Source organism: Anarrhichthys ocellatus, unplaced genomic scaffold (assembly GCF_004355925.1).
Source record: "Anarrhichthys ocellatus isolate YVR2014 unplaced genomic scaffold, GSC_Weel_1.0 scaffold35, whole genome shotgun sequence".
In the NCBI taxonomy this organism is placed as follows: domain Eukaryota; kingdom Metazoa; phylum Chordata; class Actinopteri; order Perciformes; family Anarhichadidae; genus Anarrhichthys; species Anarrhichthys ocellatus.
Genome location: NW_022280065.1, coordinates 2,643,329 through 2,669,159, shown reverse-complemented (window position 1 = coordinate 2,669,159; position 25,831 = coordinate 2,643,329). Strand labels below are relative to the sequence as shown.

At 44.3% G+C, this 25,831-nt stretch overlaps 3 protein-coding genes across 8 annotated transcripts in view; 1 reads left to right on the top strand and 2 right to left on the bottom strand.

Moving 5' to 3' along the window:
* Positions 1 to 8,781, bottom strand: part of cgnb (cingulin b) — a 19,331-nt gene extending 10,550 nt beyond the window's left edge. For 3 of the 4 annotated variants that reach the window (XM_031866566.1, XM_031866568.1, XM_031866569.1), the window contains exons 1-4: positions 8,509 to 8,781; positions 3,815 to 4,928; positions 3,651 to 3,733; positions 3,473 to 3,542 (exon numbers count right to left, since the gene is read on the bottom strand). In XM_031866566.1, the coding sequence (XP_031722426.1) occupies positions 3,473 to 3,542; positions 3,651 to 3,733; positions 3,815 to 4,912 (1,251 nt within the window). In that variant the 5' untranslated portion in view covers positions 4,913 to 4,928; positions 8,509 to 8,781. The other variant, XM_031866567.1, reaches the window with a different exon arrangement.
* A 2,520-nt stretch (positions 8,782 to 11,301) lies between these two features.
* On the bottom strand, positions 11,302 to 21,839 carry pygo2 (pygopus homolog 2 (Drosophila)). 3 transcript variants are annotated; one of them, XM_031866521.1, is made up of 5 exons: positions 21,744 to 21,839; positions 21,391 to 21,559; positions 14,117 to 20,811; positions 13,432 to 13,484; positions 11,302 to 13,270 (listed from the first exon to the last, which is right to left on the bottom strand). In XM_031866521.1, exons 3-5 carry the CDS (start codon positions 14,166 to 14,168, stop codon positions 11,525 to 11,527), a joined length of 1,851 nt encoding a protein of 616 aa, XP_031722381.1. In that variant the 5' UTR covers positions 14,169 to 20,811; positions 21,391 to 21,559; positions 21,744 to 21,839; the 3' UTR covers positions 11,302 to 11,524. The 3 variants fall into 3 exon arrangements, with proteins under 3 accessions (XP_031722381.1, XP_031722383.1, XP_031722380.1); XM_031866523.1 differs by having other exon boundaries at positions 14,949 to 20,811; XM_031866520.1 differs by having other exon boundaries at positions 13,432 to 20,811.
* LOC116393850 (SH2 domain-containing adapter protein E) lies at positions 15,897 to 23,665 on the top strand. Its single transcript, XM_031866524.1, has 6 exons — positions 15,897 to 16,913; positions 19,546 to 19,672; positions 20,616 to 20,852; positions 21,333 to 21,573; positions 21,798 to 21,917; positions 22,241 to 23,665. Exons 1-6 carry the CDS (start codon positions 16,413 to 16,415, stop codon positions 22,422 to 22,424), a joined length of 1,410 nt encoding a protein of 469 aa, XP_031722384.1. The 5' UTR covers positions 15,897 to 16,412; the 3' UTR covers positions 22,425 to 23,665.
* Positions 23,666 to 25,831: the final 2,166 nt, after the last annotated feature.

Sequence of the window (25,831 nt, the reverse complement as noted above, 5' to 3'; positions counted from 1 at the left end):
ACACACACACACACACACACACACACACACACACACACACACACACAGAGAAAGCATGTGAGGGGGAGGGGGAGGGGGAGAGAAACAGGACAAAAAGTGAGCATGAACACACACAGAGGAGGATTGGAAACATCACAACAGAGTGTCAATGTCGACCTTGCGAATGCATTATGCCCTCTGTATTATCTGAAACTGTAAAAGAAGAAACCCTGACTCGGATTCCTTGCACTAGTTTCTGACAGTAGAAAAAAAGAATCTTTGGGAGAGGAGGCCCTGCCAGTGTGCTCAGACATCGTCAAGAAAAGAAAGACAGTCTCCTCGCATTAACAACTCTTTCTGACAGGCTGCAGGGGAGCGGAGCCGGGGCGCCGTCGCCCACACCGCCGCTCGTCAAGGCTCCCTCTCGCTGAAAAGGAGGCGTAAGCGCAGCCTGCCCATGATCCCTCTCTGATCCTCCTACACACTCATTACGGGGACGCACACACGAGAGCAGAAGAAGAGAGACAAAGCGAGGATCACGAACAGTTTTGCTCCTCAGGGGACCTCACCGTGCTCACTTATCAGTGGCGTCTTACAAGGATGTATTTTGTACAGATTTGTTTCATTTTCCTCTTGTTCCCTGCAGGACAGTTTGCAGATAATTCCGTTCAGGGACATTTCGGGTTCTCTCTGTCCTCACAAAGAGATAATTCGTAGCAGATAAGAATAATTTTTTGTGAGCGCGTTGATTGAATTGCATCAGCTGTGTTCTTATGTGTATTAATCATCTACAATGAAAGAGACCTGCCCTGCAGTCTTAGCAGAACTCAAGCATGGTGTGATTACATAATGCAAATAGATTATAGTAAAGTCTCATCTAAAGTAATGGCTGGTTTGTTCTTGATAACTCCTCGCCCAGTGGCTCCCAACATTGGGGTAGGACACACCCAAGTGTCGCTTCTTTAATCTTATAGGGGCCATGAATCAGTGGTAAATGTTACCACTTCAGACCAAGAGTTGCAAAGTGGGAGAAGCTAGTTCTATGTTTTTCAGTATACTTCATTCCTATAATAAACATTTCTATAAATAATACCCTCATTGTAACTTAACATAAAAACAAAGCTCTACAGGACAATGTAACAACCAGATAGGATTGTGTTAAGGCCATGTAATCATCTCAACTTTGTCTCTGAGAAATCGTGTTTTGTCCGTCAGTTTGGCATTTGTTAGCTTCCAGTCACTGTTGGCGGCACATGTAACATCATTTTAAGCTCAAAGATTGGATGTTTCTTGCCGAAATGCACCCTGGGAGTGCTAGTTAACTTATTCCTTTACGCTTTTATTTACACAGACTGAGACAGATATTTTCTAAAGCAATTGTTGCTCTTTTGTACTGTAACTCAACCAGGAGAGTTTCATTGAAACATTGTTAATGGATACATGAATGGGACTTTTACATATGAAAAACAGGAATGGCCAATCTATTCAAATAAAACAACCTGAGAAGGAATCAACATTGTCTCTACAAACACACACGTTCACCACTTTCTTGGACTAAGGTAACCCAAAAACACACCAGCATCTGATCCTCAATTAACTGGGCGGACAAACAGGGTGTCAGTGCATTCCCTCCATCACTCTCCCACTGATGCACATTAACTGGCCACGCTGCATTAGACCAGTCAAAACACACCACTAGCACTTAGAAAGAGCCACAGACACTAGTGGTACAGAGGGTAATGCGAGCCATGCCTTGCATTACCCTCCCAAATGCGGATAACTCCCTGAAATCGTACATTTCAGAGAGTTATCTGCCGCTGGTTGTATCACAAACATTTTAAAACAGATTTGGACGATCCCTCTGTAACACACACACTCATCTGATCCTGCTCTGATCTTACGTTTTGGCATCATGCAGACAAAAGCAATGTTTTGGATACGAGGCAGAGCTGGAGAAAGAAAAAAATAGCCTCAGGCGGAAAAACAAACATTGTAAACCCCTTCGCCCTGCAGTTTGATGTTGGCTGTGGATGTTTCAGTGGCTATTATCGCTTGTGAAGAGCCTGAGATGAATGCTGGAAGAAAAAATCAGCAACTAAATCTAGTAAAGTGGACAGCATGGTTACAGCCCAGAAGAACATGGAGGTTTTGTACAACAAGACTGCTCCAAAAGAGATCTGTCCCATCCAGCAAGCCAACCCCCAGCTGGTGCAAGGTTCCAGTCCAACTCAATTATTGATGGCTCTCAATGACTGCGAGCTCAACACACACTGAGCCCTAAACAGCTTTCCTCTGCAGGTGCATCGTTGCCAAGAGACAAGACGGACAAACAAATGAGACGCAGCCATGGTCACCAACACGCTGAGAAGTACATAACAAGGGGTTCATACATAATCAAGAGCATGTAATATGAGAAGCTCCAGGAAACAAAGGACGAACTTCTGTATGTAGCTTTATGCAAAACGATGCAAATTTAAAGGAAGTGGTGCGCTGGTGTTCATAAAACAACGTGGCACAATCTTTTTTAATAAGGTTTCACAGGAACACAAAGGAGCAAAGATGGCACCGAAATTGACAGAGGAATACTCAGCATGCGCCTTTATTTTTTCGCATTTTTTGGCACGCCAAGAGAGGATCCTTGGAGACAAAGTGAATGAAACAGAAACTTCATATCCTCAGTAAAGAGGACAGGCCGCCAACCATCTGTTAGCTTCATCGCAAGACCTGCTCTGTTGAGAAGAAGACGGCCATCCCAGACACCACATCTTTTGTTTGACCAACATGCTGAACCTACACATAACAAAATCCAATATGATTATGTTCTATTATAATTTAACTTGTGTATATGTATACAATCGTTTTGCCAAACCTTTTGTGAAGTGAGGAGCTTTAAGGTGAGATGTCTTAGAGTCTAAACAGTCTTAGTGCTAAGCTAAATCCGCACGGTAGATTTTGCTAGCTTTGGACAGTCAGGCTAGCTGTTTCCCCCTGTCCAGTCATTATGCTAAGCTAAGCTAACAGGCTGCTGCTAGTTGTAGCTCAATATTTTCCTTACAGACATGATAGTTGTACCCATATCTCTATCCAACTCTCTGCATAAAAGCGGAAAGGAGTATTACCCACGGCACAATCTGTATTCCAAAAAGTAGACGAGTGTTTCGCCACCAGCAAAAATTCTAAATGCAAGACTGGAACTTGATATTAATCGCAGAATGATTGCCAGATCGTTTAATACAGGGACTAACAATAGAAGCTATTAACGTGTGACAAAATAATCTCAACTCAAAGATCACTTTACAAGCTTTTTTGGGTCCTTTCAATCATATCTCATGGTCTTCATCAGTGAACATTATTTGTAACAAATATTGTTCCCAGGGTTAACAATGAACTTCCATGCTTACATTATTACTGTTTTTTACTATACAACAAAAAGTCAGTGTGCCAGTGTGTGTATACCTTTAAAGAAATCACAGGCTTTAAAGTTTTGTCGTACCTTAAAACTGCCATTTGTCTCAGAGACGAGGTTGATGTTTCTTTTGAGGTATCTGTCACTCTCACTGGTGCTGATCAGGAGAACAATGGACAGAGGATCAGATCAGAAAAGCACGTGTATTCATATACAGTAACAAAGTCTCAAGACATTCAGTATGTCGCGCTTGTTGTTTATTTACCCATTTTTAAGAACGTTGTAAACAGGTTGCTTCACTTGAGCTTCCTCCCCGTTGACTTCGCTTTGATTCCTCGGAGTGATCTCCTTCAAACAGAGTTAGCAGAGTTAGAAAACAGACACAAAACAAAGAGACAATTCAATGCCTCACAAAACACTGGTACTCACAGGCTTGTTGGCTACAGCTGGATGGTTGTCCTTTGCAACAAACTTCCCCGGTGACTTGAAGCTCGGCTGGGCGGCCTCGAGCGCCGTCACCCTGGAAACAGATGCAGGGCTGCTACCCAGGCTACTGCTCGCTGGGACAGATGCAGCCAACAACTTGGAGGATGTAGACAGGGGAACAGCGTAGGGATTCGGTGTCGGAGAGCTAGGAGAGGGAATCTCGGCCTTGACATCTTTTCTCGCATCAAGGCTTCTTGACCGCCGGTGCTCGTCAAACCTAAGCCTCTGCCTCGCTCCGGAGCGGCCTCTCGTCTGTGGGGCGCCGGCTGGCGTCCCGGTGTTGAACTTACTGATGAGCTTGTTGATGGGAGCCAGGGAGTTGGTGTCAATTTCTGGGATGGGTTCCACAATAGTTGATGCTGGAGGTTTTGGGAGAGACTCCGAAGGGGACTCTGTGCTTATCCCCCTCCCACTGCGTCTTCCCAAAGAGCCGGTGTAACCAGAGCTAGTTTGCTTGAACCCTCTGGGTCCCGTACCGTTGAATTTGACAGGCTTCAGGCCTGCTTCGTTATACCCCTCATTACTAGTCCTATCTCTGTTTCTCTCTGCTTCGCGGGCAGTTGCTTTGTGTTGGGGTTCAGCTTTTCTGCCAGCTCCACTCTCCTCATCCCCTTGTGTTCCTGCTTGACCGTCCCCTGGAGGTCTTTTATGGGGGCTCCCAAAAATCTCCCTGACCTCATCGTCTGCTGGGGAGCGTGCTGTATTTGCAGCAGGGCTAAAAGGGTTTGCTGATTCTGCTGGTCCTTTATTTGTTTTGGGGAGTATGTTGCTTGGTGAAGGTAGCTCTGAACTGGGGCTGGGGCTGTTCAGCTGAACTCCATAAGAGTCCCCCTTCTCGCCATCTTTCAGGACCACATAGGGCTGTCCGGAGATTCCCTGAACGTGCACTGCCACCCCGTACTTATTGGAAGGAGGGGTTGCGCTGTTGTTCCCTCTGGATTTCTCAGGATAACCTCCGCCTGTGTCGTGGAGGTCCTTGATGAAGCGGATCTGGACGCCGTAATCCACAAGAGGCTTCCTGTCAGTGGACAGAGTGTTCATGCTGACTTCCTGGTTTCTATGTAGGGAGCCCGGGCAGACAGGGAGGGGAAAACAGCAAAAATACAAATTAGGTGAATCAGTGGCTGAACATGAAATTCCCCCTTTTCTCTCTAATCAACAAAACAGACCTGCAGATGATTACATCCGCAGGCCCCTTTTCTCAGACGTGAATTAGTCCTTTTTGCTTTTGCAGTTTCCAGGCTTTGCAAAAAGTAAATACTTCCTCACTCAGAAGCCTCGTCTAACCTGAATGTGTCACTCCTTCTTCCCAGGTGGAGTTACAATGACTCGGCAATCATATCGGATTGCTGGTTAACCTTGACGAAACCGCCATCTTCTCTTGCTGCTCTACAGGTTTAATTCCTTCTAAACGAGAATGAATTGTATTCATCTCATGAGAAATAGGCCACTGGGGCACTAAGAAGCTCTTTGTACAGGTCGATACTTTATTCCAGGTGTGCTGGAAACAAAGAGTAGGAGTGTGACTGGGTGTCAGACAGTAATCAATACTGTATGTTGCCTCGAATTTACATATGCATCCTGACTGTGTTGATGTTTTCATCCAATCATTATTAATGAAAGAGGTTTTTATTTTATTTGTATATATGTGTGGCATTGTTTTTCTTGAAAAACAACTGAAACAATTGCATTAGATTATCAGCATAAATAAATAAATAATGTATAAATAAATACTAGTATAGCCTAAGCATGTCTCGTCCGCCATGTATGCTCTGAAAACGAGCTTGGTGACGAACACTATGAGAAGGTGAATACTCCTCCTATTGTCTGGGCTCTGCGGAGCATTAAACACTGGGGGGCTATGTCAGGAATGGGCCTCCCTCCTCTCTCTCTGTCTTTGCCAGAGTCTCCACAGTCACCAGACTTCAGAGTGGACTCACTCAGGCGTAGACTGTTTATTTTGAGCTGTGCAGGCACACACGCCGGCTCGAGTGTATGCACACACACATACTTGAAAGGGTGTGCACAGACATATGGATCTGCTGTGCATTCACCATCTGGTAGCAGGTAGTTGAAAGAAAGTACCAACTAATGTGGAATCCCGTTAAAACGTGTCCGTTATTGCTGCCACATGATCACATGAACACGTTATTTCCCCTGAACACGTTCATCTTTGTATTTAAGCGTCGCTAAATCTGATTTTGGCTTTGCAGAGCTCACCGTTGTACTTCAACCCCAGCCTGCTTCCGATGTCCACAACTACAGATGTGACTCTCACAGGAATTAAAATGTAACCAACTCTAACTGACCGCTGGTTATAGTGTAACACGAAGCACCTCAACTGGCATTGGGGTTGGATTGGTGAATGAAAGTCTGGCTTTGTCTTTCTGGGAAACATTCTTCGGATTCCAGACGTTCCCTTTGCACTCGGCATCGCGCGTGGTTTGCATTTGTATTAATAAGGACAGATTAAGAGGAAACGGAGAACTAGGGCATGTGCTAACTGTAAAGCCTACGCATGTGGAAAAGTGTCCACACAGGCAGTAAATAAAAAGTGAAGAGACTCATTAAAAGACGACAAACTAAAAACAGAGACTAAAAATACAACGCAAAACAAACTAATTCCCCCCGTCTAATATAACAACAACAACAAAAAGGTTTGCAAACTGTGCTGCACATATCAAAACAATAATCTGAGGGTTACTCCTCAGCTATGTTGGAAAATCTTAAAAAAGGGACAATGTGAACGTCTATTGTCACAGAGCTCAGCCCTCCGCTGCTGATCGCTGGTCACACAGCTCCCAGGTGTGTTCTTGGGCAAATACGGATTTCAAGGCTCAGTTGTTGTCACCAACCAGCAGCCGAGCACTGCTTGGTGACAACAGGTTCACCTCCTCTCCTGCTGTTTCTTGTCACAAGGAATGGCTGGGTCAACAGAGACAGGAATGTCACCGAACGGGCCTGTCTGCCATCACTCTTCCCTTTCTCCTCACCCAGCTCATTTTCCTCTGGCCCTGTTCACCTCCTCTGCCGTCTGATCTTCAACTTTCTCCCACAGAGTATATCGTGCCCTTCGCTACTTTCATACTAGGGCTGTTTGATTTGGTGGAAATCAATGTCAGCAGGCCTTTTTACGTGAGATCAGTCGATTTATCAATAAACAGAGAAATAATTTTGAAACAATTCGGACAATTTATGTAATTGTTTAAGTCATTCCTCAAGCGAAAAAAAACAAAACGTTCACTAGTTCCAGCCTGCAAAAGCTTTTCTCTGTTTTATTTCTATTTCAATTGATATCTTTCGGATTCTATGATTGTCAATACTTTGTGACATATGGATTAATCCATAGTGGAAATAATCATTAGTTGTAAACCATGAGGACTATGTATCTGTAGTCTGTAAAATAATCAGATTGATGTTCAATACAATTAATTATGTGATTGTGTATTACATCAGATATAACTATTCACACATGTAACAATAAACCTTAATTATAAAATCATGTTTGTTATAAAGTATATGTATTTGCTTTGGAAAAAATAATAATTAAGATGAAGCAGAATTTTGCAAAACAATCTCACTATGTGAACATATCCCCATACAATACCAATAAAAGTAATACATGAAAATACACAGCCTTATTTGAGACCAAAGACATGTAGTTTAAATGCCTGGCATTTGTTTTTGGGGCAAACAGAAAAGCCAACTATTACAGTTACCAGTATTGCAGGCAGTGCTTGAGGGGTAGGTGCAGGTTGTCTTGTGTAAAACAGCAACAACCTGGAAATACTTGTCTCTCATTAAAAGGTATGTTTAAGTAAACACCTCAAAGGGAGCTTGAAGTGTTCCCCCAGGCACACATTTTTAGGACAGGACTATTTCTGGAGCAATTTATTTTGAATTCAACTGAAAAGAATGAGACTTCCAACATCTGATGATATACTTTTTTACCAAAGGACATGACATCTAACGAATACAAAGCCTGCGTTGTATTTTCTAGGCACGCGTGAGATTAATCAAAACAGCTTGACTGACAATCTAAATAATATCACTTTTATATTCCTATCAATATGCACAACAAAGGCACTTCACTTAGGAGAAACCATGAGAGCAAAGTAAGCCCCTGAGCACCTTGTCTGCTCCTGGATTAATTGCGTCACACCCACCCATCCGGTCAGTCAGTATCGGGTGCGCGTCGAAACCACCGGGTTGTTTACTCGCGCCAGTGAGACCCACAAGCGGAGCGACGAGGGTAAACAAACCGACGCACCTGCCTCCCTCCCCGCGCATCCTATTTGAAGCCTTTACCTGCTATAATGACCTCTCGTGTCCTCTTTGCGCCGCGCAGTCAGATCCGATTACAGGCAGCGGAGACCAAACCTTTCACAAACCCGCCTGAGAGCGAACAACAAACCCGATGCTTGGGCATTATCGCGAGCAGGGAGGAGGGGGAGAGACGGTTCAATCCAATCACAAAGCCACAGGTGTCCGTCTCTGCTGGTCCAAATGTTATTAAACGCCCGCTCAGCAAAACGGGGGCTTACAGTATTGCACTTCCCCAGGACCTGATCCCACAAAAAGTAAGTGTTCAGTAAATAGTCGGCACCTGTATAATAATAATACTTATTCTAGCGCACCTGCAGAGATGATCCGAAGCCCGAAATGTTGCTCCCTCCTCAGTGAGCGCTCCTGTATCAGTCCTCACAGAGGCAGCGGCTCTGTGCAGCGCTGGTGGGATGAGAAGATGATACTCAATGGACTAAGGACACCGGGAAATGTTTCTCCCCCCCCCCCGCTGATACCAGTGCAACCTGTTGCCAGCACATCGGATAGTCATCGTCCCGCCTCAGGACCGACTTCATTGGTGGGCGGCTCCCCGAAGAGGCGGTGCCTGCTGTGGGCTCAGTTTCATCGCTACACACACACACACGCACACACACACACACACACACACACACACACACACACACACACACTCTCTCTCAGGTAAATACAGAGAGTGTGACCTGTCTCTACAGAGGTGTTACGGGAAAAGGATTTCTCAATCAATTTTTGAAAATGTGTGCATGGCAGCTTTGGGCTGTGATCATAGCCAATAGAAATGCAGTTCAGGAGACAAACGGATCGCTGCTGAGGCAAAACGAAATAACTATGGACAGCAACAATACTACTCCGTTCAGTTAACATGCTCATTGACTGTCTGTAGCTCCACTGGAGCCTATGGCCACTAAATTGCATATATGATAGAAATAGTGTATAATTGACCTGAATTAAAAAGAAATTTGGAGGGAAAAATCTTATTTATACTAATACTCCAAATAACCTATGATCAGCCATCTTCACTCATCTATATAAAAGGCTACTTACATACTTTGTACTGTATAATTTCAATTGATAGGGTATATTTCGTGTCTGTGTGAACTCAAACTTTTTGTAAAGACCCTCACACAAATTCATTTTAAATATTCAAATAACATCCCAATAATGTGTTGAGATTGTATTTGGTTGATTGAGGTTTTTCCAGCAACAACTTTTTAATTTGGTACAAATTACAAGCAAAAGAGAGACATGACAGAGAGTAGCTCCATTTATAAACAAAGTAAAATATAATGATAATAATGTATCTCTGGAAACATTACTATTCACTACTGTTGAATTGTTTGCTTCTTGACAGATTGTCTATTTTTGTATGTTTAGGCTGACTCAAATTCTCTACTTTATGCTATTTTATTGCAATGAATTTGAAGTGTACCAATTGACCGCTCTCTATTTTACCTATATAATTAGAGCCACTTTATTATTCTTTTCAGGAAACTTACAAGGACATTTTTAGGACATTAAGAATGTACAGACCCATACAATTAAGTTGCATCTACTTTTCTAAACTCACAGCAAACCTCTGATGATGTCCTAGGAAACAAATGTACGTAGATAGTTAATAAAATGAACTGTAGGTGTCACTCTGGGCATTTGTGACAAAGAAATTACGTTGTCACCTGTTTCATTGGGTTTTCCAACCCTCATTTTAATACAACAATTAGCAAACAAATAAAAAAATGTGAATAAAAACAGACATGGACAAGTACAAAAAAAAGTTCTGTCTTTACTTCAGAGCTCAGTACCTTTCCCTTCCCCACCTGGTGTGGGACTCACTGGTTCCACCAGGAGGCGCCAGAGCAGAGCAAGGGCACAGCACGGATACCAGTACAAAATGAACCGGAACAGCAGAGAGCAAGAAAAAGAAAGGCAACTTGGACATTGAATAAAGAAAGGTAAAGAGTTGACAGAGGGAAGAATAGTTATAAACACCGTATACCGTAACAGAAATGTGAAAAATGGGTATTGTTTGCTCTTAAGTTATTTGGTCTACTTCAAGGCCTCTTGCAGCGCAGAGGCCAGAATATAAACATAAACAGATCAGACAGTTACTGCATTGGTTCACATGCACCCCGCCCCCCCCGTCCCACTTTTTTTTTCTTTTTTTTTTTAAAAGGACTATGCACATCTGATGACATGATGTCACTACTTGCTTTGCCAACACCATCCAAAAGCACTGACTTCACAATTCATGTGTACTGCAGAGATAAAAAGAAATGGTTGACTCAAATGTACTGTATAAAAAAGCCAAAACATCATACTGTATACAACCAAGACACACAAGTTTAACTCATTATTTTTGTTCATTGGTCAACTCTGTAGCATGTTCACAACTGATGGAAGTTCCACACAATTGTTTTGTCCTAATATTTACAACTAGATGAAATCTCGGCCGGGGTCTCCTTTGGGTTAATCAGCACTGAGTACCAGACGACAGCTGTACGTGGTCAAAGTGTGTGTACGTGTGCATGTGGAGGAACGGAGTCCAATTTAAATTTAAAAGATACGTTCCCCCCCCCCCCCAAATACTTTTGTTTCACAAAATACTACTGATGTGGTTTTCGATTTTCCTTCCACTTGCTTGCAGTAAAAGGACGATGTGATAAGCTATTGATAAAATTAAGTATTCTGATGGCAAATAAAGCTGCGAATCAATTCATGAATGAAACAAAGTCCATTTTAGATTTTCAGGCACTCTTTCAATAATTTTTTTCTCCATTTTTTTAAAGATTGTATATATCATGTTTGTATTCATTTAAAGCCAAGAAAAATGGAGAATAACGCTGATGATTTGAGTCACTGCATCAATACACACTAGGGGAATATTTCAACATTACGTTCTCCGTCTAACGTGGGTTTGTGTGTTTGAAATGCCGTCACACTCCCGTGGTGCACGAGTCGATCACAGTCAGTCATCGCGGGAGCGTCGGTGCCAGTCAGTCACAAAGCCTGTGAGGTAGTGTGTTGGTGTCAGTGCTTTGCTGGTTGGCAGTCGAGATGTCTGAAGGACTGTGTAGTTTAACATTCATCATTTCTTTTGACTCGTTTTTTGGGGGGGGGGGGGGGGGGGGGGGGGGGATTAGGCGTTAGACATGCTATATATAAGCATGAATGTCAATGAGTGTGTTTCTCTGTGTAGTCAACAAGTAAAGGGCTAGTCAAGAGAAGAGAGTAGCTGACATGACACACAGGTCATTCAGTTCGATCAAAGCAAAGAATGTCTCCATTTGTCCTTATGTGACGCACCTCCATGCTGCTCCTTTTGTCACCCACTCATCAACTCTCATTAGCGGCCACCAGCTGGCCTAACCCCTGGCGCACAAACACGGCCTGGATGTCCTTGGTCTTGATGCAGAAGTCACAGGCCCAGACGGCGGCGCTCTCTCGTGTCAGCAGCCCGTACGCCGGCTCGGTCAGGCCTGTGCAGTCGCGGTGGAACCAGCGTTGGCACGACGCCTCGCACAGGATGGCGTCCTGGTCATCGTGCACCTCCGCCATGCAGAGGCCACAAGGGAAGACCATCCCGGGGCCGCCGAGTTTTCCAGGGCCGGTGCCAGGCCCGGTCGAGGGGACAGCGGGGCCGGGGGGCAGCGGAGACTGGGTGTTTGGGGTTGAAGTGGAGTTAGAGGGGGGATTGGGGTTGCTGCCAGGAGTGTTGCCTCCGTTGTTATTGGTCATGCTGTTCTGACCCGGGTTGGGGGCCGCATTTGGCATGGGACCACCAGCACCGGGAGTGTTGTTCTGCTGGTTGTACGGAGTGGAGCCAGGGGCAGAGTTCGGTGGGGTGGATTGCTGCTGCTGCTGGGTAGAGTTGTTAGAGTTGGGGGTGTTTGCATTGCTGGGGGGTTGTAGCTGACTGGGCGGTGGATGCTGTTGCTGGCCTGATCCATTCAGGGGACCAGTAGGAGAAGAGTTGGGGTTAGGCTGCGGAGGTGCTGAGGGAGGCTGACCGGGTGTATTGGAATTGGGCTGCTGGACGTCAGGGTGGCCAGGGAAGCCTCCTCCTGGTTGCGGGGGGCCGGAGTTAGGAGGAGGGCCAGGAGTGGTATTATTAGGAGGGGGGCCGTTAGGATTTAGGCTAAGCTGCTGTTGCTGCTGCTGCTGCTGCTGCTGCTGCTGCTGTTGTTGTTGTTGTTGTTGATGTTGTTGCTGTTGTTGTTGTTGCTGTTGCTGTTGCTGCTGTTGCTGTTGCTGCTGTTGCTGCTGAGGCCCAGGCGGAGGCCCTCCTCCACCAAAGTTTTTTACATCCTCGTTGCCTGGCCCTGGCGGACTGGGGCCAGGGTAGGGCCCATCCTGCGAGGGAGGGAACTGTCCTTGAGGGGGCATACCTGGTAACCCACCCACCATGTTGCCTCCGGGGCCACCGCCCATGCCACCCATCATGTTCATCCCAGGACCCATGCCTCCTCCCATGGGAGGCAGGGGGCCATGCGGGGGCCCTCTGGGACCTCCGCCACCAGGTAACGGTGGGCTGTTGAATGGGTGTCCACTCTGTCCGTGTTGCTGCTGTGGAGGCATGCCAAACCTAGGGTGGGGTGGCCCCCCTCCCCCAGGACCTCCCATAGCCCCTGGAGACAACATGGGATTGAATCCTGGCCCGGGGTGCATGGGTGGGCTAAAGTTTGGGGGCATGTTGAACTGAGAAGGGCCACCAGGGGGGAACCCACCCCCTCCCCCCCCCCCAGCGCCGCCACCTCCAAAGCCAGGCATTCCTCCAAAGCTAAGCTGGTGGTGAGGACCAGCGTTGGATGGAGGTCCGAACGGTAGCCTCCGTCCAGGTTGGCCGCCGCCTGGTCCAGCTGGGCCTCCCATGAAGCCCATGCCTACGCCCATTCTGCCCCCACCGACATACCCACCTCCTCCGCCTGGGCTGGGAATAAATGGAGCACTGCTTGGTGCACCTGTCCCAGTAGGTCGGGATGGGGGCCCGAAGTCATCGTCGAAGGGGTTGGAGGCGACCAGGTGGTCCACCATGGGGGTAGGAGGGGGTGCAAACTCCGTGAGGTGGGAGAATCCTGCCGCCTAAAACAAAAAGGATAACAAAAATACAGAATATGATTTTTTTTATTGCTTTCTCAAGACCGGATCTCTTCGCAGTCTTCGTGGTCCACTCGTCAAACACATAAAGAGAGAATGTTTCTTTGATGTGGCAAAGTAATCAGATTGCCAAAAGCAACCATTACCTGGTTGGTGGATTTCCTCGCCTTCTTCTTCTCCGGGCTCTTCATCTGTGAAGCTGAAAGAGTGAAATATGGAGGGACGGGGTGGGAAAAGGAGAAATGTAATATTAGCCATAATAATAACAACAGGATTCCATGTCTCATGCTATTGGTCCACCACCAATCAAGCGCACCATCACATTTGGATTGGCCAATACCCCTGAGTGACAGAGTGGAGCAGCGTTAGACCTAGGGCCTCTTTTTTTCCCAAGTCCAACAGTTGAGATGGATTCAATGATGGGACATAGACTGGCATGAGGACAAGATGCTGAACATCCAGGCGCCATCACCACCAAGGATATGAAGCCTTGGAATCGAGAAAAAAAATGACCCAGGCAGACCAAATGACCCCGGCGAGAGGGAAAGAGGCCGCAAACAAGAGGCAGAAGAGGTAAGGTCAATGAGGGAGACAGGAAAAGACGAGGACATGAGAACGAGGAAACGGAGTTGAAGGTACATTTATAGCAAGATAGACATGAACCCCGTCCACAGATCCACTCTGTGAGAAACAGCCACCACCGGAGACAGTCGTGAAGTTTACACATGGGGGGGGCGAGAAGGGAGTTGCTAACAGCACCAGTGCAGCCCATTGCAGCGCAGTAATGGATGATTCCGGTCTGATTGGGAGATGGGTGAAATTTATTCCTACCTTTGCTTCGTTTTCCTTGTCCCGCCAGTAGTTTCCCCGATTCGGCAGCCATTAGCTAATTATGACTGTCGGTGAAGTGGCATATCACCGTTCATGTGCAAGAAAAAAAAAAGTTTACAAAAAATGACGACGTCTTGAAGGCTACGAGCCGAGTGGGTGGAATCTGCCTTCAGGTCATGTCAATCACGTTAAAATGGTTATCATCACAGCAGTTAGTAACACGTATTTTATATTATAACGCCGGCCCAGGTCTGCAAACTCCGTTGCTGCTGCTGCAAAATATTTCGCCACGGTGTCTGTCACGCCGGGATTTGGTCACCAAATAAAACGTCAGGTAAAAACTCAGCTGGTTCACGTTATTTATTAGCACAAGTTCGCCTCGTTGAAAACCAGATCCAGCTAGCTGAGTGAAACTGGTTGCTCGCTACCTGGCTTGACTGCCAGTACAAGCAAGTTACAAGAGCACCCCCCCACAGTCAATGATCACTTACAGATGTGTAGCAAAGAAGTCCACCAGCTAGCTAACGCGAGCTAGTTTCTACCTCGGCTAACTAGCTAGCCACGTTACTCAATGTGGCTTGCTAGCAGCGGTGAGATTTTACCCCAGTAGCGGCAACACTGGAACATTAATCCGAAACTGTGATGTGCCGTTCTACAGTCATTTGTGAAAAGGTGCACTCAGTTCCACTTATCACAGCATTTATAAGATAAAGCAATTGATCATGTTTTGAAAACTGTTGTTTACTATGCTAACATTAGCTTGCTAGCTAACGTTAGCATGCCACTGAAGATAGCTAGCCATCTTGCAGACTGTCTTGGAAGCAAACTGTACCCTTTCTCCGTTGCTTGCTCTGCTGTCCTTTAAATTGAAACTCTCTGGTGTGTCATTGCCAGAAACCAGTCCTCACACGGTGTATGCTTGTTGATCCACCATTCAACTATAATTCATTCAAAAACGCAAATTTTGCCATAATTATCATGGCCTACTGTCGCCACCAGACAAAGAGGGACAAGCAGGAGTATCGCGCACCATGGAAGGTTACATCTCATCACAAACATGGGGGAGTCGATATGTATGCTTCATGAAATTAAAAAGTATGAAACATTATATCGATTAAAACACAGGTTGTGTTGTATAGTATATACTATTAAAATGTTTTGTTTTTTTTAACTATCTGTATAACCGTGGTTAACAGCATTTTACTAAATTGATAGAATACGTGTCATACCTATCACTTGTATATGTGGAGCAGCTCAAAACAGACCATTTCCCAACGATACCCGAATTAAAGGAGTGGAGATTAATTAGACATTATGAAGTGACATTAAGATTAATATATAATTAACATCCAACATCAAATTATTAACATAACTTTATCAATTTAAGTCGTATGGGGATAAAAAGTTCGTATGAATGGAGGTAAGCTTCTATACAGATGTTTTCAAGTTCCAGAGCCTAATCAAAATGTATTGAAATACCAACATTTTAGAAGTCCAACATACTTTTTCTTTTTTTTTTACTTTTTCAAGCTTATTCTTTAATTTTTGGTTAACAGATATTTTAATGTAAATATTTATTATGATGGTGTAGTTTCAAACAGAACCTACATAAATTACAAAGCCATCGATTACGCAATGTGTCGAATAATCTTGAAGTAAAATAACTCCCCAAAAGGCTATTCTGGTGTCTAATTAAAAGCTTATCACCGCCCACCCGGTCCTGCCTCCCCTCTTAACTTCAGATACCCCCTCCCCTCTCTATACTCCAGGCGCAGTCAGGAGCCCCATTGCGACAGTAGAAGGTTGTGAAAGACCAGATAAGCCACTTTGGGAATGGGACCACAAATCAGAAGCAAGAAGAACTTTGCCTTCTTTCGGGTGTTCCCACTCCGAAGACACCTTTTCATCCAACGGGAATGAACTATTCCTCTGAAGAAGAAGGAGCAGGTGTAAGATAATCACAAATGGGATAAAGTAGTGGTATTTGTTCATTTTTTTTCTTTTTTTTTTGCCAAATAGGCATGTAGCCTATTTTGTACTTACAAACGTTGTTTTTTTAAGTTGAAAGTTTAAGAATAGAACCATTGGCTTTTGGACGCATTTCTGACATGCTCTAAATTGAGGTGTGGAGATCCTTTAGTCTACACATGTTCTATCCTAGAATAAAGCAACGGAAGGAAGTCTTTTGTTGGAAAGGCTGTGATTTCTAAAGGTGCGTCTCTGGAGCCCTGTGGTGTATGGCGCTAAAAGGCATCGGAGCAGGCAGAGAGGTTTATTAGTTTCCATTCGAGTCACAATGGCAAAGTGGTTCAAGGAGTTCCCCATCAATCTGAAGAATGGTGCCGACAGGATCCGCTCAGCCTCCGAATCAGGCTCACAACCTAAAGCCGGGCTGGTGGCCAGCATCGGTACCAAAACAACAGGCTCCAAAACGGGCCATCGCAAAAACTTTTCTGGTGACAACGCAGGCGGAGGAGTTGGAGGAGTCGGGTCTCTACTGTCCGGAAGAAACCGAAAGAACTCCGCCATTGAGCTGAGTAGAAACGGTGCCATCTCGCCGAAAGATGGGAAAATCTGGGAGAACCTCCTGTCCGGGAAAAGTCGCAAGAACTCCAAAGCGGAGCCGGTGTTTGAGGAGCAGCACAGACCCCTGAAAAGCTCGCTATCTGCCAACGCGTTCATCAACCGGCTGATCAGAGTGGACAAACAGGACAAAAGCCCCAACTTCAACAGCGCCACCATCACCAATCAAGTGGTACCCGAAGCAGAGAAACCAGTCCAGTGCAAGACCGAGACGGTGAGCAGCCAATGCGATCTTTATAAGCCCCTTGTATATTTTTTGAGACTTGAGTTTTATTATATCACAAGGGAACGTAATTTGGCTCTAAACGAAATTAATGTTTTCTAACAGTTGTTTGCTGATTTAGATTTGTTTCCTGGTAGGCTTCGTTTGTCTGAAAAGTCCTCAGATTACTATATCAGATTAAGATGTTGCATAATTAGTTTATAATAGTACAATATTAAGGATTACTCCACCAAATATAGCTATAACTTAAAATTAGCTTTACGTCTTACAATACATCAGTACCTTGAGCTGTATTTCATTGATTCCATTTTCTGCTACTTGATACTTCTTCTCGACTTTCACTTTCAAATATTGTACTTTTTACTCCGCCGCTTTACTTGGTTACTTTACAGTTTGGGAGTATTTTTACAAAATATAATATACATAATGTTTAAGATTAGGCAGCCCAGCAATTTATAAAATAACTAAAATAATTCCCAGATTTAGCAGCAGCAGCATTAGTGATCACTGATCAACAGCAATTATAATCTAGTAATGGGCCCGCTCTGCATAATACATTTACTTGTCATCTAAGTATTTTTAGATTGTGGTATTACTACTTTTACTTCAGTAAACAATCTGTACTTCTTTCACTGGTAATCATAACCCCATAATATAATATAATGATATCGTAACATAACAGTATGACAGTAATCATTATGTCAGCTACATTTTGTTGCGATGGCACCCAAACTTCAGCAAATCATTTTACTTATAAAATTTCTACACTGTGGTATTGTTACTTTCACTGAAGTAAACCGCCGCTGATTGATCGCTAGTGTTGGAATGGGAAATTAAATGCATTTTATTTACGTATTTTAATTTAACCTGTGTCAGCATTCTCTTATTCTAGCGGCACGTAGTGTCATTGTCACTGTTGACAATAATGTAACAAAGGATCCAGTCCAAGCTGTGAAAATTGATATTATTGTTTTAGCTTCTCCCTCCCCTTTGTCTCCACTACCATTGTGTCCACTCCCCCCAGTCCGTCTTTCTATCTCTCTGTCTCTTCCTCTCCACCCTTCGCCTTTAAACCCAACGAGCTCGCCTTGACTACAAAGCTGTGGTCGGACATAAGGCCTTACCTTCCTCTCCTGTATGTTATCTGGCTCAGTATTCCTCTTTTCTCACCCCTCCTTCCTCCACCTCATCCCCCTCTTTCACTGGATTCAGCCCCCCCTGGTGAAGAAGGCTATCATGTTATAATAAGCATCGTGTTATTTGACACTTAGGCGCTAACCCAAGTCCCCTCCAGCTTGGCTTTGAAAAAAAAGGGGAGAAAGATAGTGAAGTGAGGTGAGAGATGAGAACAAAATACACACAAAAGAGAGAAAGAATCAAATGGGAGTTTTATATTTCAGGAAGGGAGTAAATCCCTGTTATTGATCTCCACTGCAGCCACCGGGTTTGATTGTTACTGTGTGTTGTATTTCCTTGTTAATAAAGAATATGATGTTATTTCCACAAGCGTTGAATGTGTAACATGCTGTTAGACCTGCATATGTATACCTGTGTTGTAGTCTGCATCTAAAGCGCTCTAAACATCTATCTGACTTTCAGCCTGTCAAGCATCTGCTACTTTATTCAAACACCAACTAATGCCAACATGTCTTTGGCAAGGGAACACGACTGGAAGTGATTAGAGGGGGACAACTTCACTTTACAGGACGCCATTGTCTCTTGGCCAGTGGCTTGTAAAACAAACAAGAAGTTATATGGCACTGATAAGATGACAGGACAGTCAGGCGTGACCGGTGTCGCAGAATAGAGGCTGTGAACAGACAGATGTGAATGTGAAGAGAGTGGGATTTACAACAAAGAGTGCCTCTTCAGACAAGATAAGATGTCTGGTATTACTCTGATCGGTTCTTTTTTGTCTGACATCGACGCCAACTGTACTACAGCTGAAATAATGAATCGATCGGTCGGTCGCAATTTCATTGGCAACTATTTTGATAATTGATTAACTGCAAAAATAGCAAAATGAGGATATTCTGTCTGTAACACATCATAGTACAGTATATTGAACATCTTTAGGTTTGGGACTATTTGACCAAAAGACATTTGGTCAAATATAATGGGTATTTTCCACTATTTTCTGACATTTTATATAGAAGGTGATACATTTATTAGTCAGGAAAATATTCAGCAGATTCGATGATAATTCAAATAATTGTTAGTTGCAGCCCTATTTTTAACTGGATGGTATCTAACACTATCAATTATATAAATGCAATTTATTTCATACCAAATACTGATTCTGGAATGGTCCATGGTCTTATTTTCCTTTTCTTTCCAGTAGATTTAGTTGAATATTGGTACTACTACTTGAAGTGGCAGAGGTTGGACGATTCAACCATTTATTTACTTTAAATCATCTGTGTCAACTTCTCTGCAGGTGTATCTGCTGGAAACGTCAGAAGTAATTGTTGCCCTACTTGGGGAATCCCATTTTCTTTTTCATGCGCCTGGCACACTTTTAGCCCAACAACAATATTTCCTTTCAGGAAACGTAGCCTATACTGTTTTTACATCTAATTATGCATAAAAAGAAATAGTGATTTCCTGCGTTTTTTTGATCCAGGTGATCATCCTAGAGGATTACGCAGATCCCTTTGATGCTCAGAAGACCAGAGAGCAAAGGGAGGCAGAGAGGGTCGGGGAGAACGATGGCTACATGGAGCCATACGATGCCCAGCAGATGATCACTGGTGAGACGTTCATCAATGTGCTCTTACTGCCTCCTCTTGTAGCTGTCAGCTGTGGCGACGATGTTTCATTCGGTCCCTGAATCACAGAATCTGTACAGCTGACGTTTCACACACGTAGCCCCTGTGTGAACGAATCCCATTTTCAGTCTCTGCGGGCCGAGCAGCGAGAGCACAAACTCGCTCCTCGAGTGCTCTCTGCACCCCACGGGGGTTGCCATGGCAACTGCGCTGCGTTCGGACAATGGGTGCAGTTTCCTGCCCCTGCTTCCTCTTTCCTGTCTCTGTTTCCTGGTACCATTCTCTAAAAAGGAAGGCGGCCCTCAGTGCCCCCACCTCCTCTCGGACGCGGCTCTGTGTAACCCCCTATATGGACCTCTCTGACCATTTATCAAAACTTCCCAGCATCTAGGAAGACCGGTGGTCCGTCAGGCTAATCGCATGCTCTCCCGACCTTTCATTCCATCACTCCATTGTTTTAACTAAAAGGGTTACACAATAGCCCGCTGTGAATGCGAATGGTTTATTGCAGTTCAATCAGTGCCTGTGCTACTTCCAGGCCTCCTCAGAGAAGTCTGCAGAGGATGTGATGATGTGACTGAGTCAATTTATGAGGCTTAAATCATACTGAGGAAGTAAGCAGGAGTCTGATGTCACTGTGGGTCAACAAGCAAGGCAGATGAGTTACTGACCTGAATCATCTTTTATAAAGGCTTTAAAAGTAGTACAAAATTAATAAATCCTTTACTAACCTCACCTCTGAAACAAAATCTATTAATTTAGAACTTAATTAACATTTATTAATGTATTACCAACATTCATAACAGCATTACAGCCAAATAAAAAGGATACATACATCTCTGCAGGCTGCCTCTCTGCGTTGTGGTTCTGTACTGATCTCTCAGCACAGATTTTAATCTTTAATCCCTTGTTTTCTACCTGCAAGAGATTAGACGTCGGGGGTCCAAGGACCTGCTGAAGGTGTGTGTGCTGATGGAGGCCAGCGAGGGAACGGTGGAGGACAGTCAGCCCGTGCCCTTACAGATATATGACGTCCCGTATGAGGGCAGTGGTGACGGGGACAAGGCGGCCGTCACGCGGCCCGAGCTGGATCGCCGACCCTCCACTGAGTACGAGCTGCCCTGGGAGTGGAAGAAAGAGCACATTGTCAAAACTCTGTCAGGTACATCAGACGTTTTTTACGCCACAGCCAAATTGATCGCAGACACAAAGACATCTGAGAACAAGCTAAGCACCAAGGAAATGTTTGCTCATGCACACCTGAACTGAATTTCTTGCACTTTTAGATTGTTAATATTTTCTTTATCTTTATAATTTAAATAGTAACGCTTTTAAAAGTAAGTAAAAGACATACATCACCAGCTGCAGTGTTGCTGAACTCGTATATAACCCTGCCACTTCTCTATCTTAGATCAGTATGGAGTCTATTTGTTCCAAAAAAACAACTCAGGCCTGCTCTTACATTTATATTTCATATGCTGCATAGACCAACAGCATATTGAATCACATCTTGCATGATTCATCAAACCGCCGTCTTCTCATTCTGTATTGGAGGCTTCGGCACAAAGTTCAAACTCAGGCACAGAGTCAGTTCTTTCTTGACATGAATTGATATCTTCTCTCGTCTCTCTTCTTCCCCCAGCACAGTTTGACAGCCCTGAGCGTCAAACCAAAGAGGAGACGCCTCACCCTACACTCACCAGGCAGCCCCAACATCCGCTGGCCCAGCCTCCGCAGCAGCATCAGCACCTGAGGCAGAAAAGCTGGACCCAGAAGATCCTGCGGTCCTCCCCTACGACGCTGTCGCCACCCTGCGCCCCCGGAAACATCCCAGACACCGAGGCCTGTTGTGTTGACCCCTGCCTGCCCCTGGAAAAACAGAGGTGAGGAGCAGAAGTGACCCCGTGGGTGCATAGAACTTGCACTACGCAAACTGTTTTAGTCAGAATGTGTCTGCTCATGTGTCTTATAAACCGCACTCCGGATTGTTAATAGATTTCAGAGTTACGCAAGAGTCATGCTCAAGAGGTTTGTATGAAATGAGGATCCAGACCTGATAAGTAGCAGATGAAACGCAATCCCCCCTCACTCTCACCCTCTTTCTTAGCTGGTACCATGGCTGTGTGACTCGTCAGGAGGCGGAGTTTCAGCTGCAGTCCTGCAAAGAGGCCAGCTTCCTGGTCAGGAACAGCGAGTCGGACTGCAGCAAGTACTCCATCGCCCTCAAGTGAGTGCAGCCTGAAAGTGCATCGGTAGTGTCTCAAGGGCTGAAATTGTACACATTGATCACATACTGTGTGCACTATGAAAGGATTCAGATGGATTTGGTCCAGGTGTAAACTCAGCAGAGGAAAGTTGTTTGTGTCATAATTCCCTTTCAGTCAAACAAAAGATCCTCCCACTGTATTAAAGGCTCCCATGGTTTTAACAGTGGTTCGTTTCTTTCTAAAATAGATTTTAATCAGGTGTCATCACATAGATCATCATCATATTTGACAAAAAAAACTGCTTAATTCTCTTTTCTTCTTCCTTGTCATCTGTGTGACTCAGGACGAGCCAAGGCTGCGTTCACATCATTGTTGCCCAGACCAAAGAAAACGGTTACACCCTGGACCAGAGCAGCTGCGTGTTCCCCACCATCCCAGAGGTGGTGCGTCACTACTGCTCCCGGCGCCTGCCGTTCGACGGCGCTGAGCACATGACTCTGTTGCATCCAGTGCTTCGCATCCACTGACTCCACCCAGCCCCAACTTAGGTATTCAAAACGAACACACCTCTAGGCCTGCAGGGACAAAATGTTTCCAAAAATCAGTCGTGACCTCGCCTCTCTGAACCAGTGTGTACTTCCACTGCTCTGTCTCACTTTATAACTTGACTGTGTGACCCTACTTTGTGTTATTTTTGAATCATTTTCTTATTTTTCTTTGATGATCAGAAAACATTTGCAGCTCACTCTGTGTCTCACTAGATGCCTCCTTCTGTCTTTATTTTACTCTGATGTTTAGCTGATGCAAAACATCCAAGCTGCTGTTTTGCATGTGAGACGATGAGGCAATTGGGACCAAGACTCATACACTGATGTTTTAATTATCCAATGTGGCTCTATTAGAAGCTACAGGTAATATTTTTGTTGTGAAGTGAAATTTCCCATGAATTAGAAAAGACTTGGAGTGAATCTCTGTAGTATGTGGCTCTCTTTCCCCCTCTGGTGGATAAGATGCTACACTGCATTAAAATGCCAACACAAAGAAGTCTCTTCTTCCCTCAAAATTGATGGGTAAAATCCAAACACAGAGCATATCATTACACTTATTATGAACAAAGAGCAGCTATTTTAATATTTAGCGCTTGCAGCATGTTTCTAATATATGCTCTTGTAGTTGTTGGTTGTAACCACTGCACCTTGAGGACTTCCTCTGTTTCACTGTGAATGACGGAGTTGTTTCCACTGTGTTATCTGCACTGTGAAGAATGAGTGATTCACCCTGATGTAATGTGCTTGACGGGCCGTGGCTTTACAATTAGTTAGTGTTTGACGAGAACTGAGACCACACTTCATCTCAATAAGCCTGTCCAATCTGGGGGAATACTTGTAAAATAAACCTGCAGATTATTGTAATTTGTGGTGAGAAAGCTTTGTAAAATTAACGTTTTTTGTCTGACTTCTTTATCTCTACACACGGGGATCATTTATAGATATAAGTGCAGAAATTAATGACTAAAATTGCAATAAAATGAACAAAAACAACTGTTAAAAAAGCCATTGTTCATTCAGACCTGTGATGCCGTTCTCCCTCAGGGTTTAATGCCCCCTGGTGCTCAAATTGACATAACTATATTGTAGTCCCTAGAGTCATTTTTTTTCTTTGTGCATTCGAAATGTAACTCAAACATTTGGCCTGGTATGTGTACTCTTAGAGATGCTGGAAATCATTTGGACAACTCTGATCTGCAACAAAGCCAGGATGACAATAAAATATGGTTTAACTAAGGCTCAGTTTTGTCTTATGTTCTCTTGTTTTGGAGGCCTGCCAGTTTTTATATCTCTTCGAAGATTTAAGCAAGGTCACATTGTAGTTTTTGGCAGAGCACTGAAGCAGACGTTATACGAGGACGCACACCTGCAATGCATATTTCACCGTTCCTCTTGACGTTTTGCTATGTCAAGACCTGTTTTTCGGAAATCGTTAAACGGATTAGAATAAAAGTACGTGAATCTTGAGGCTGGAGGTCCCCTGTGGCCTTCTTTCTGATCCTAATAAATCAACAACACGAACAGCAACATGCGAGGGTGTTTGTGTCAGTGATGTGTGCTGAAAGGGAGTGATCAAAGCGACAAACTGCCTTATTGTCCCCGAGGAAGCAGCCTCTTCACAGACGCTTCCAATGACTGAATGAGGGCACTTTTGAGCATAATGAATCTTTCAACTGCAAGAGCTTGATTGTGGTGTCAGTGGTTTGGTAATTTGTCTGGAAGTTTAGTGCTCCAATTGGCTAAAAGGGGGTAGATTATTATGCCAAATTAGAGTGAAAATGTCAGAAGGAAAGGTCTAGTGGGGGAGATTAGGTTGAGCTGAGGATCATGTTGAGGATAATCAAGGAGCACTGAGGGCTGTGCTGTGGGTAGATCTGAGGTAAATGCAGCACTAAAAGCAGACAAAGAGTAAGAGTAGTACCATTACAACGGTGTCAAGGACGTTAAATGTGAAGGGAAAAAAGAGCAATTGACACCAAGCCTCCTTTTCTTACGTATCATTTGCCCCTCTCCTTTACCTCACTCTGTTACTGTTACCCGAGGCTGATATCCGTCTGTCACCTTGACTCTCGGGGAGGACACTATCGCTGTTTGCTTCTCTATTTGGGGCCAAGAGTTTGTGTTTTAATTTATGAAGGCAAGTGACCCAGAATTTAGATTCCGTTACATCAATATAGATAAGTAAACTACAAGTACCTTAATACAGCACTCGAGTATATGGGATTCATTACTTTCCACCACCGCCTGTTATATCAAAGCATGTTCTTTATGAATCAGGCGTGCCAGGTCCTTGTAATTCATATGTCTCCTGACTTGAGCGCTGCAGCCATAAGGTTTCCCTGAGGTCTTCTCTCAAGATGGATTTCATGAACCTGTGGAAAGCAGGCCTTCTCAATTTCTACCCAAGAGAGAGCGAGCTACACCTGGAACGGAATTAATCATCACGCGATATATAGACCTGGAGCCATCTTCGCTACTGTATACTTGAATGAATAATTTCATTTTGTTCTCGCATGTATGCCACCCTTCTCTCATGCTGCCCCCCCCAGGCTTGCATGACAGCTTGACGTGATTCCCCGCCTGACTCTGCCTGATGGACGTGGTGGCTTGACATCTGGGCGTCGCTTGACCTGCTCTGCTGGTAACCGAAGTTTCCCTGTCTTCCTTATCAGATGCTTCAGGCTCGGCGCCAGTGACCTGGCCCGGCTTTGTGTCGCTCTTCTCCTTTCCTCACGCTGGCAGCACCTGCCATGTGTGATCCATCAGCAGAGACTCGTGCCTTTTAGGATGAACCGGCCACCTTGGAAGGTCAGGCGTGTTTTTAGATACTGTTTGCAGGATGTCCTCCAGCCATTGTTTGTCTAAGTGTGGTTGAAAAGGCCACGTGACTGAGAATTAAGTAACTGCCCCAGAGCATAACTCCCAGAGGATGCCTGTCTTACAGCTGAACTGATACACCTCAGTTACAAGGCCCAAATTAATTGAACAGCTTCCATTCTTTTATAACAGAATCTCATTGTATTGAATTAGCACCAAATTTAAATACAAAATACATTTATAGTCTAAAGATATGCACTTATTATATGTAAAATGACATTACTCACCAGTGCAAAGACAGTTTTTTAAAATTAATTATTATCTCTGATAGGTATACTTTTAACTGAATTACATTTATGTAAAGGTTTACATAAAAAAAAAACCACATACAACACAATGCATTGTTGAAGATTAAAATGGTGGTTCCTGACATTGTATGACTTGTGTCCCTTCACAGAAAGCAGTGTGTAGTTGGGCCCCTAGTAACATTTAATAATATGCCTATGAGTTGAGAGCAGTTTCACCAAAGAGTGATTTCCCCTCTAAATTTCTCAAATGGTTTTATTTAA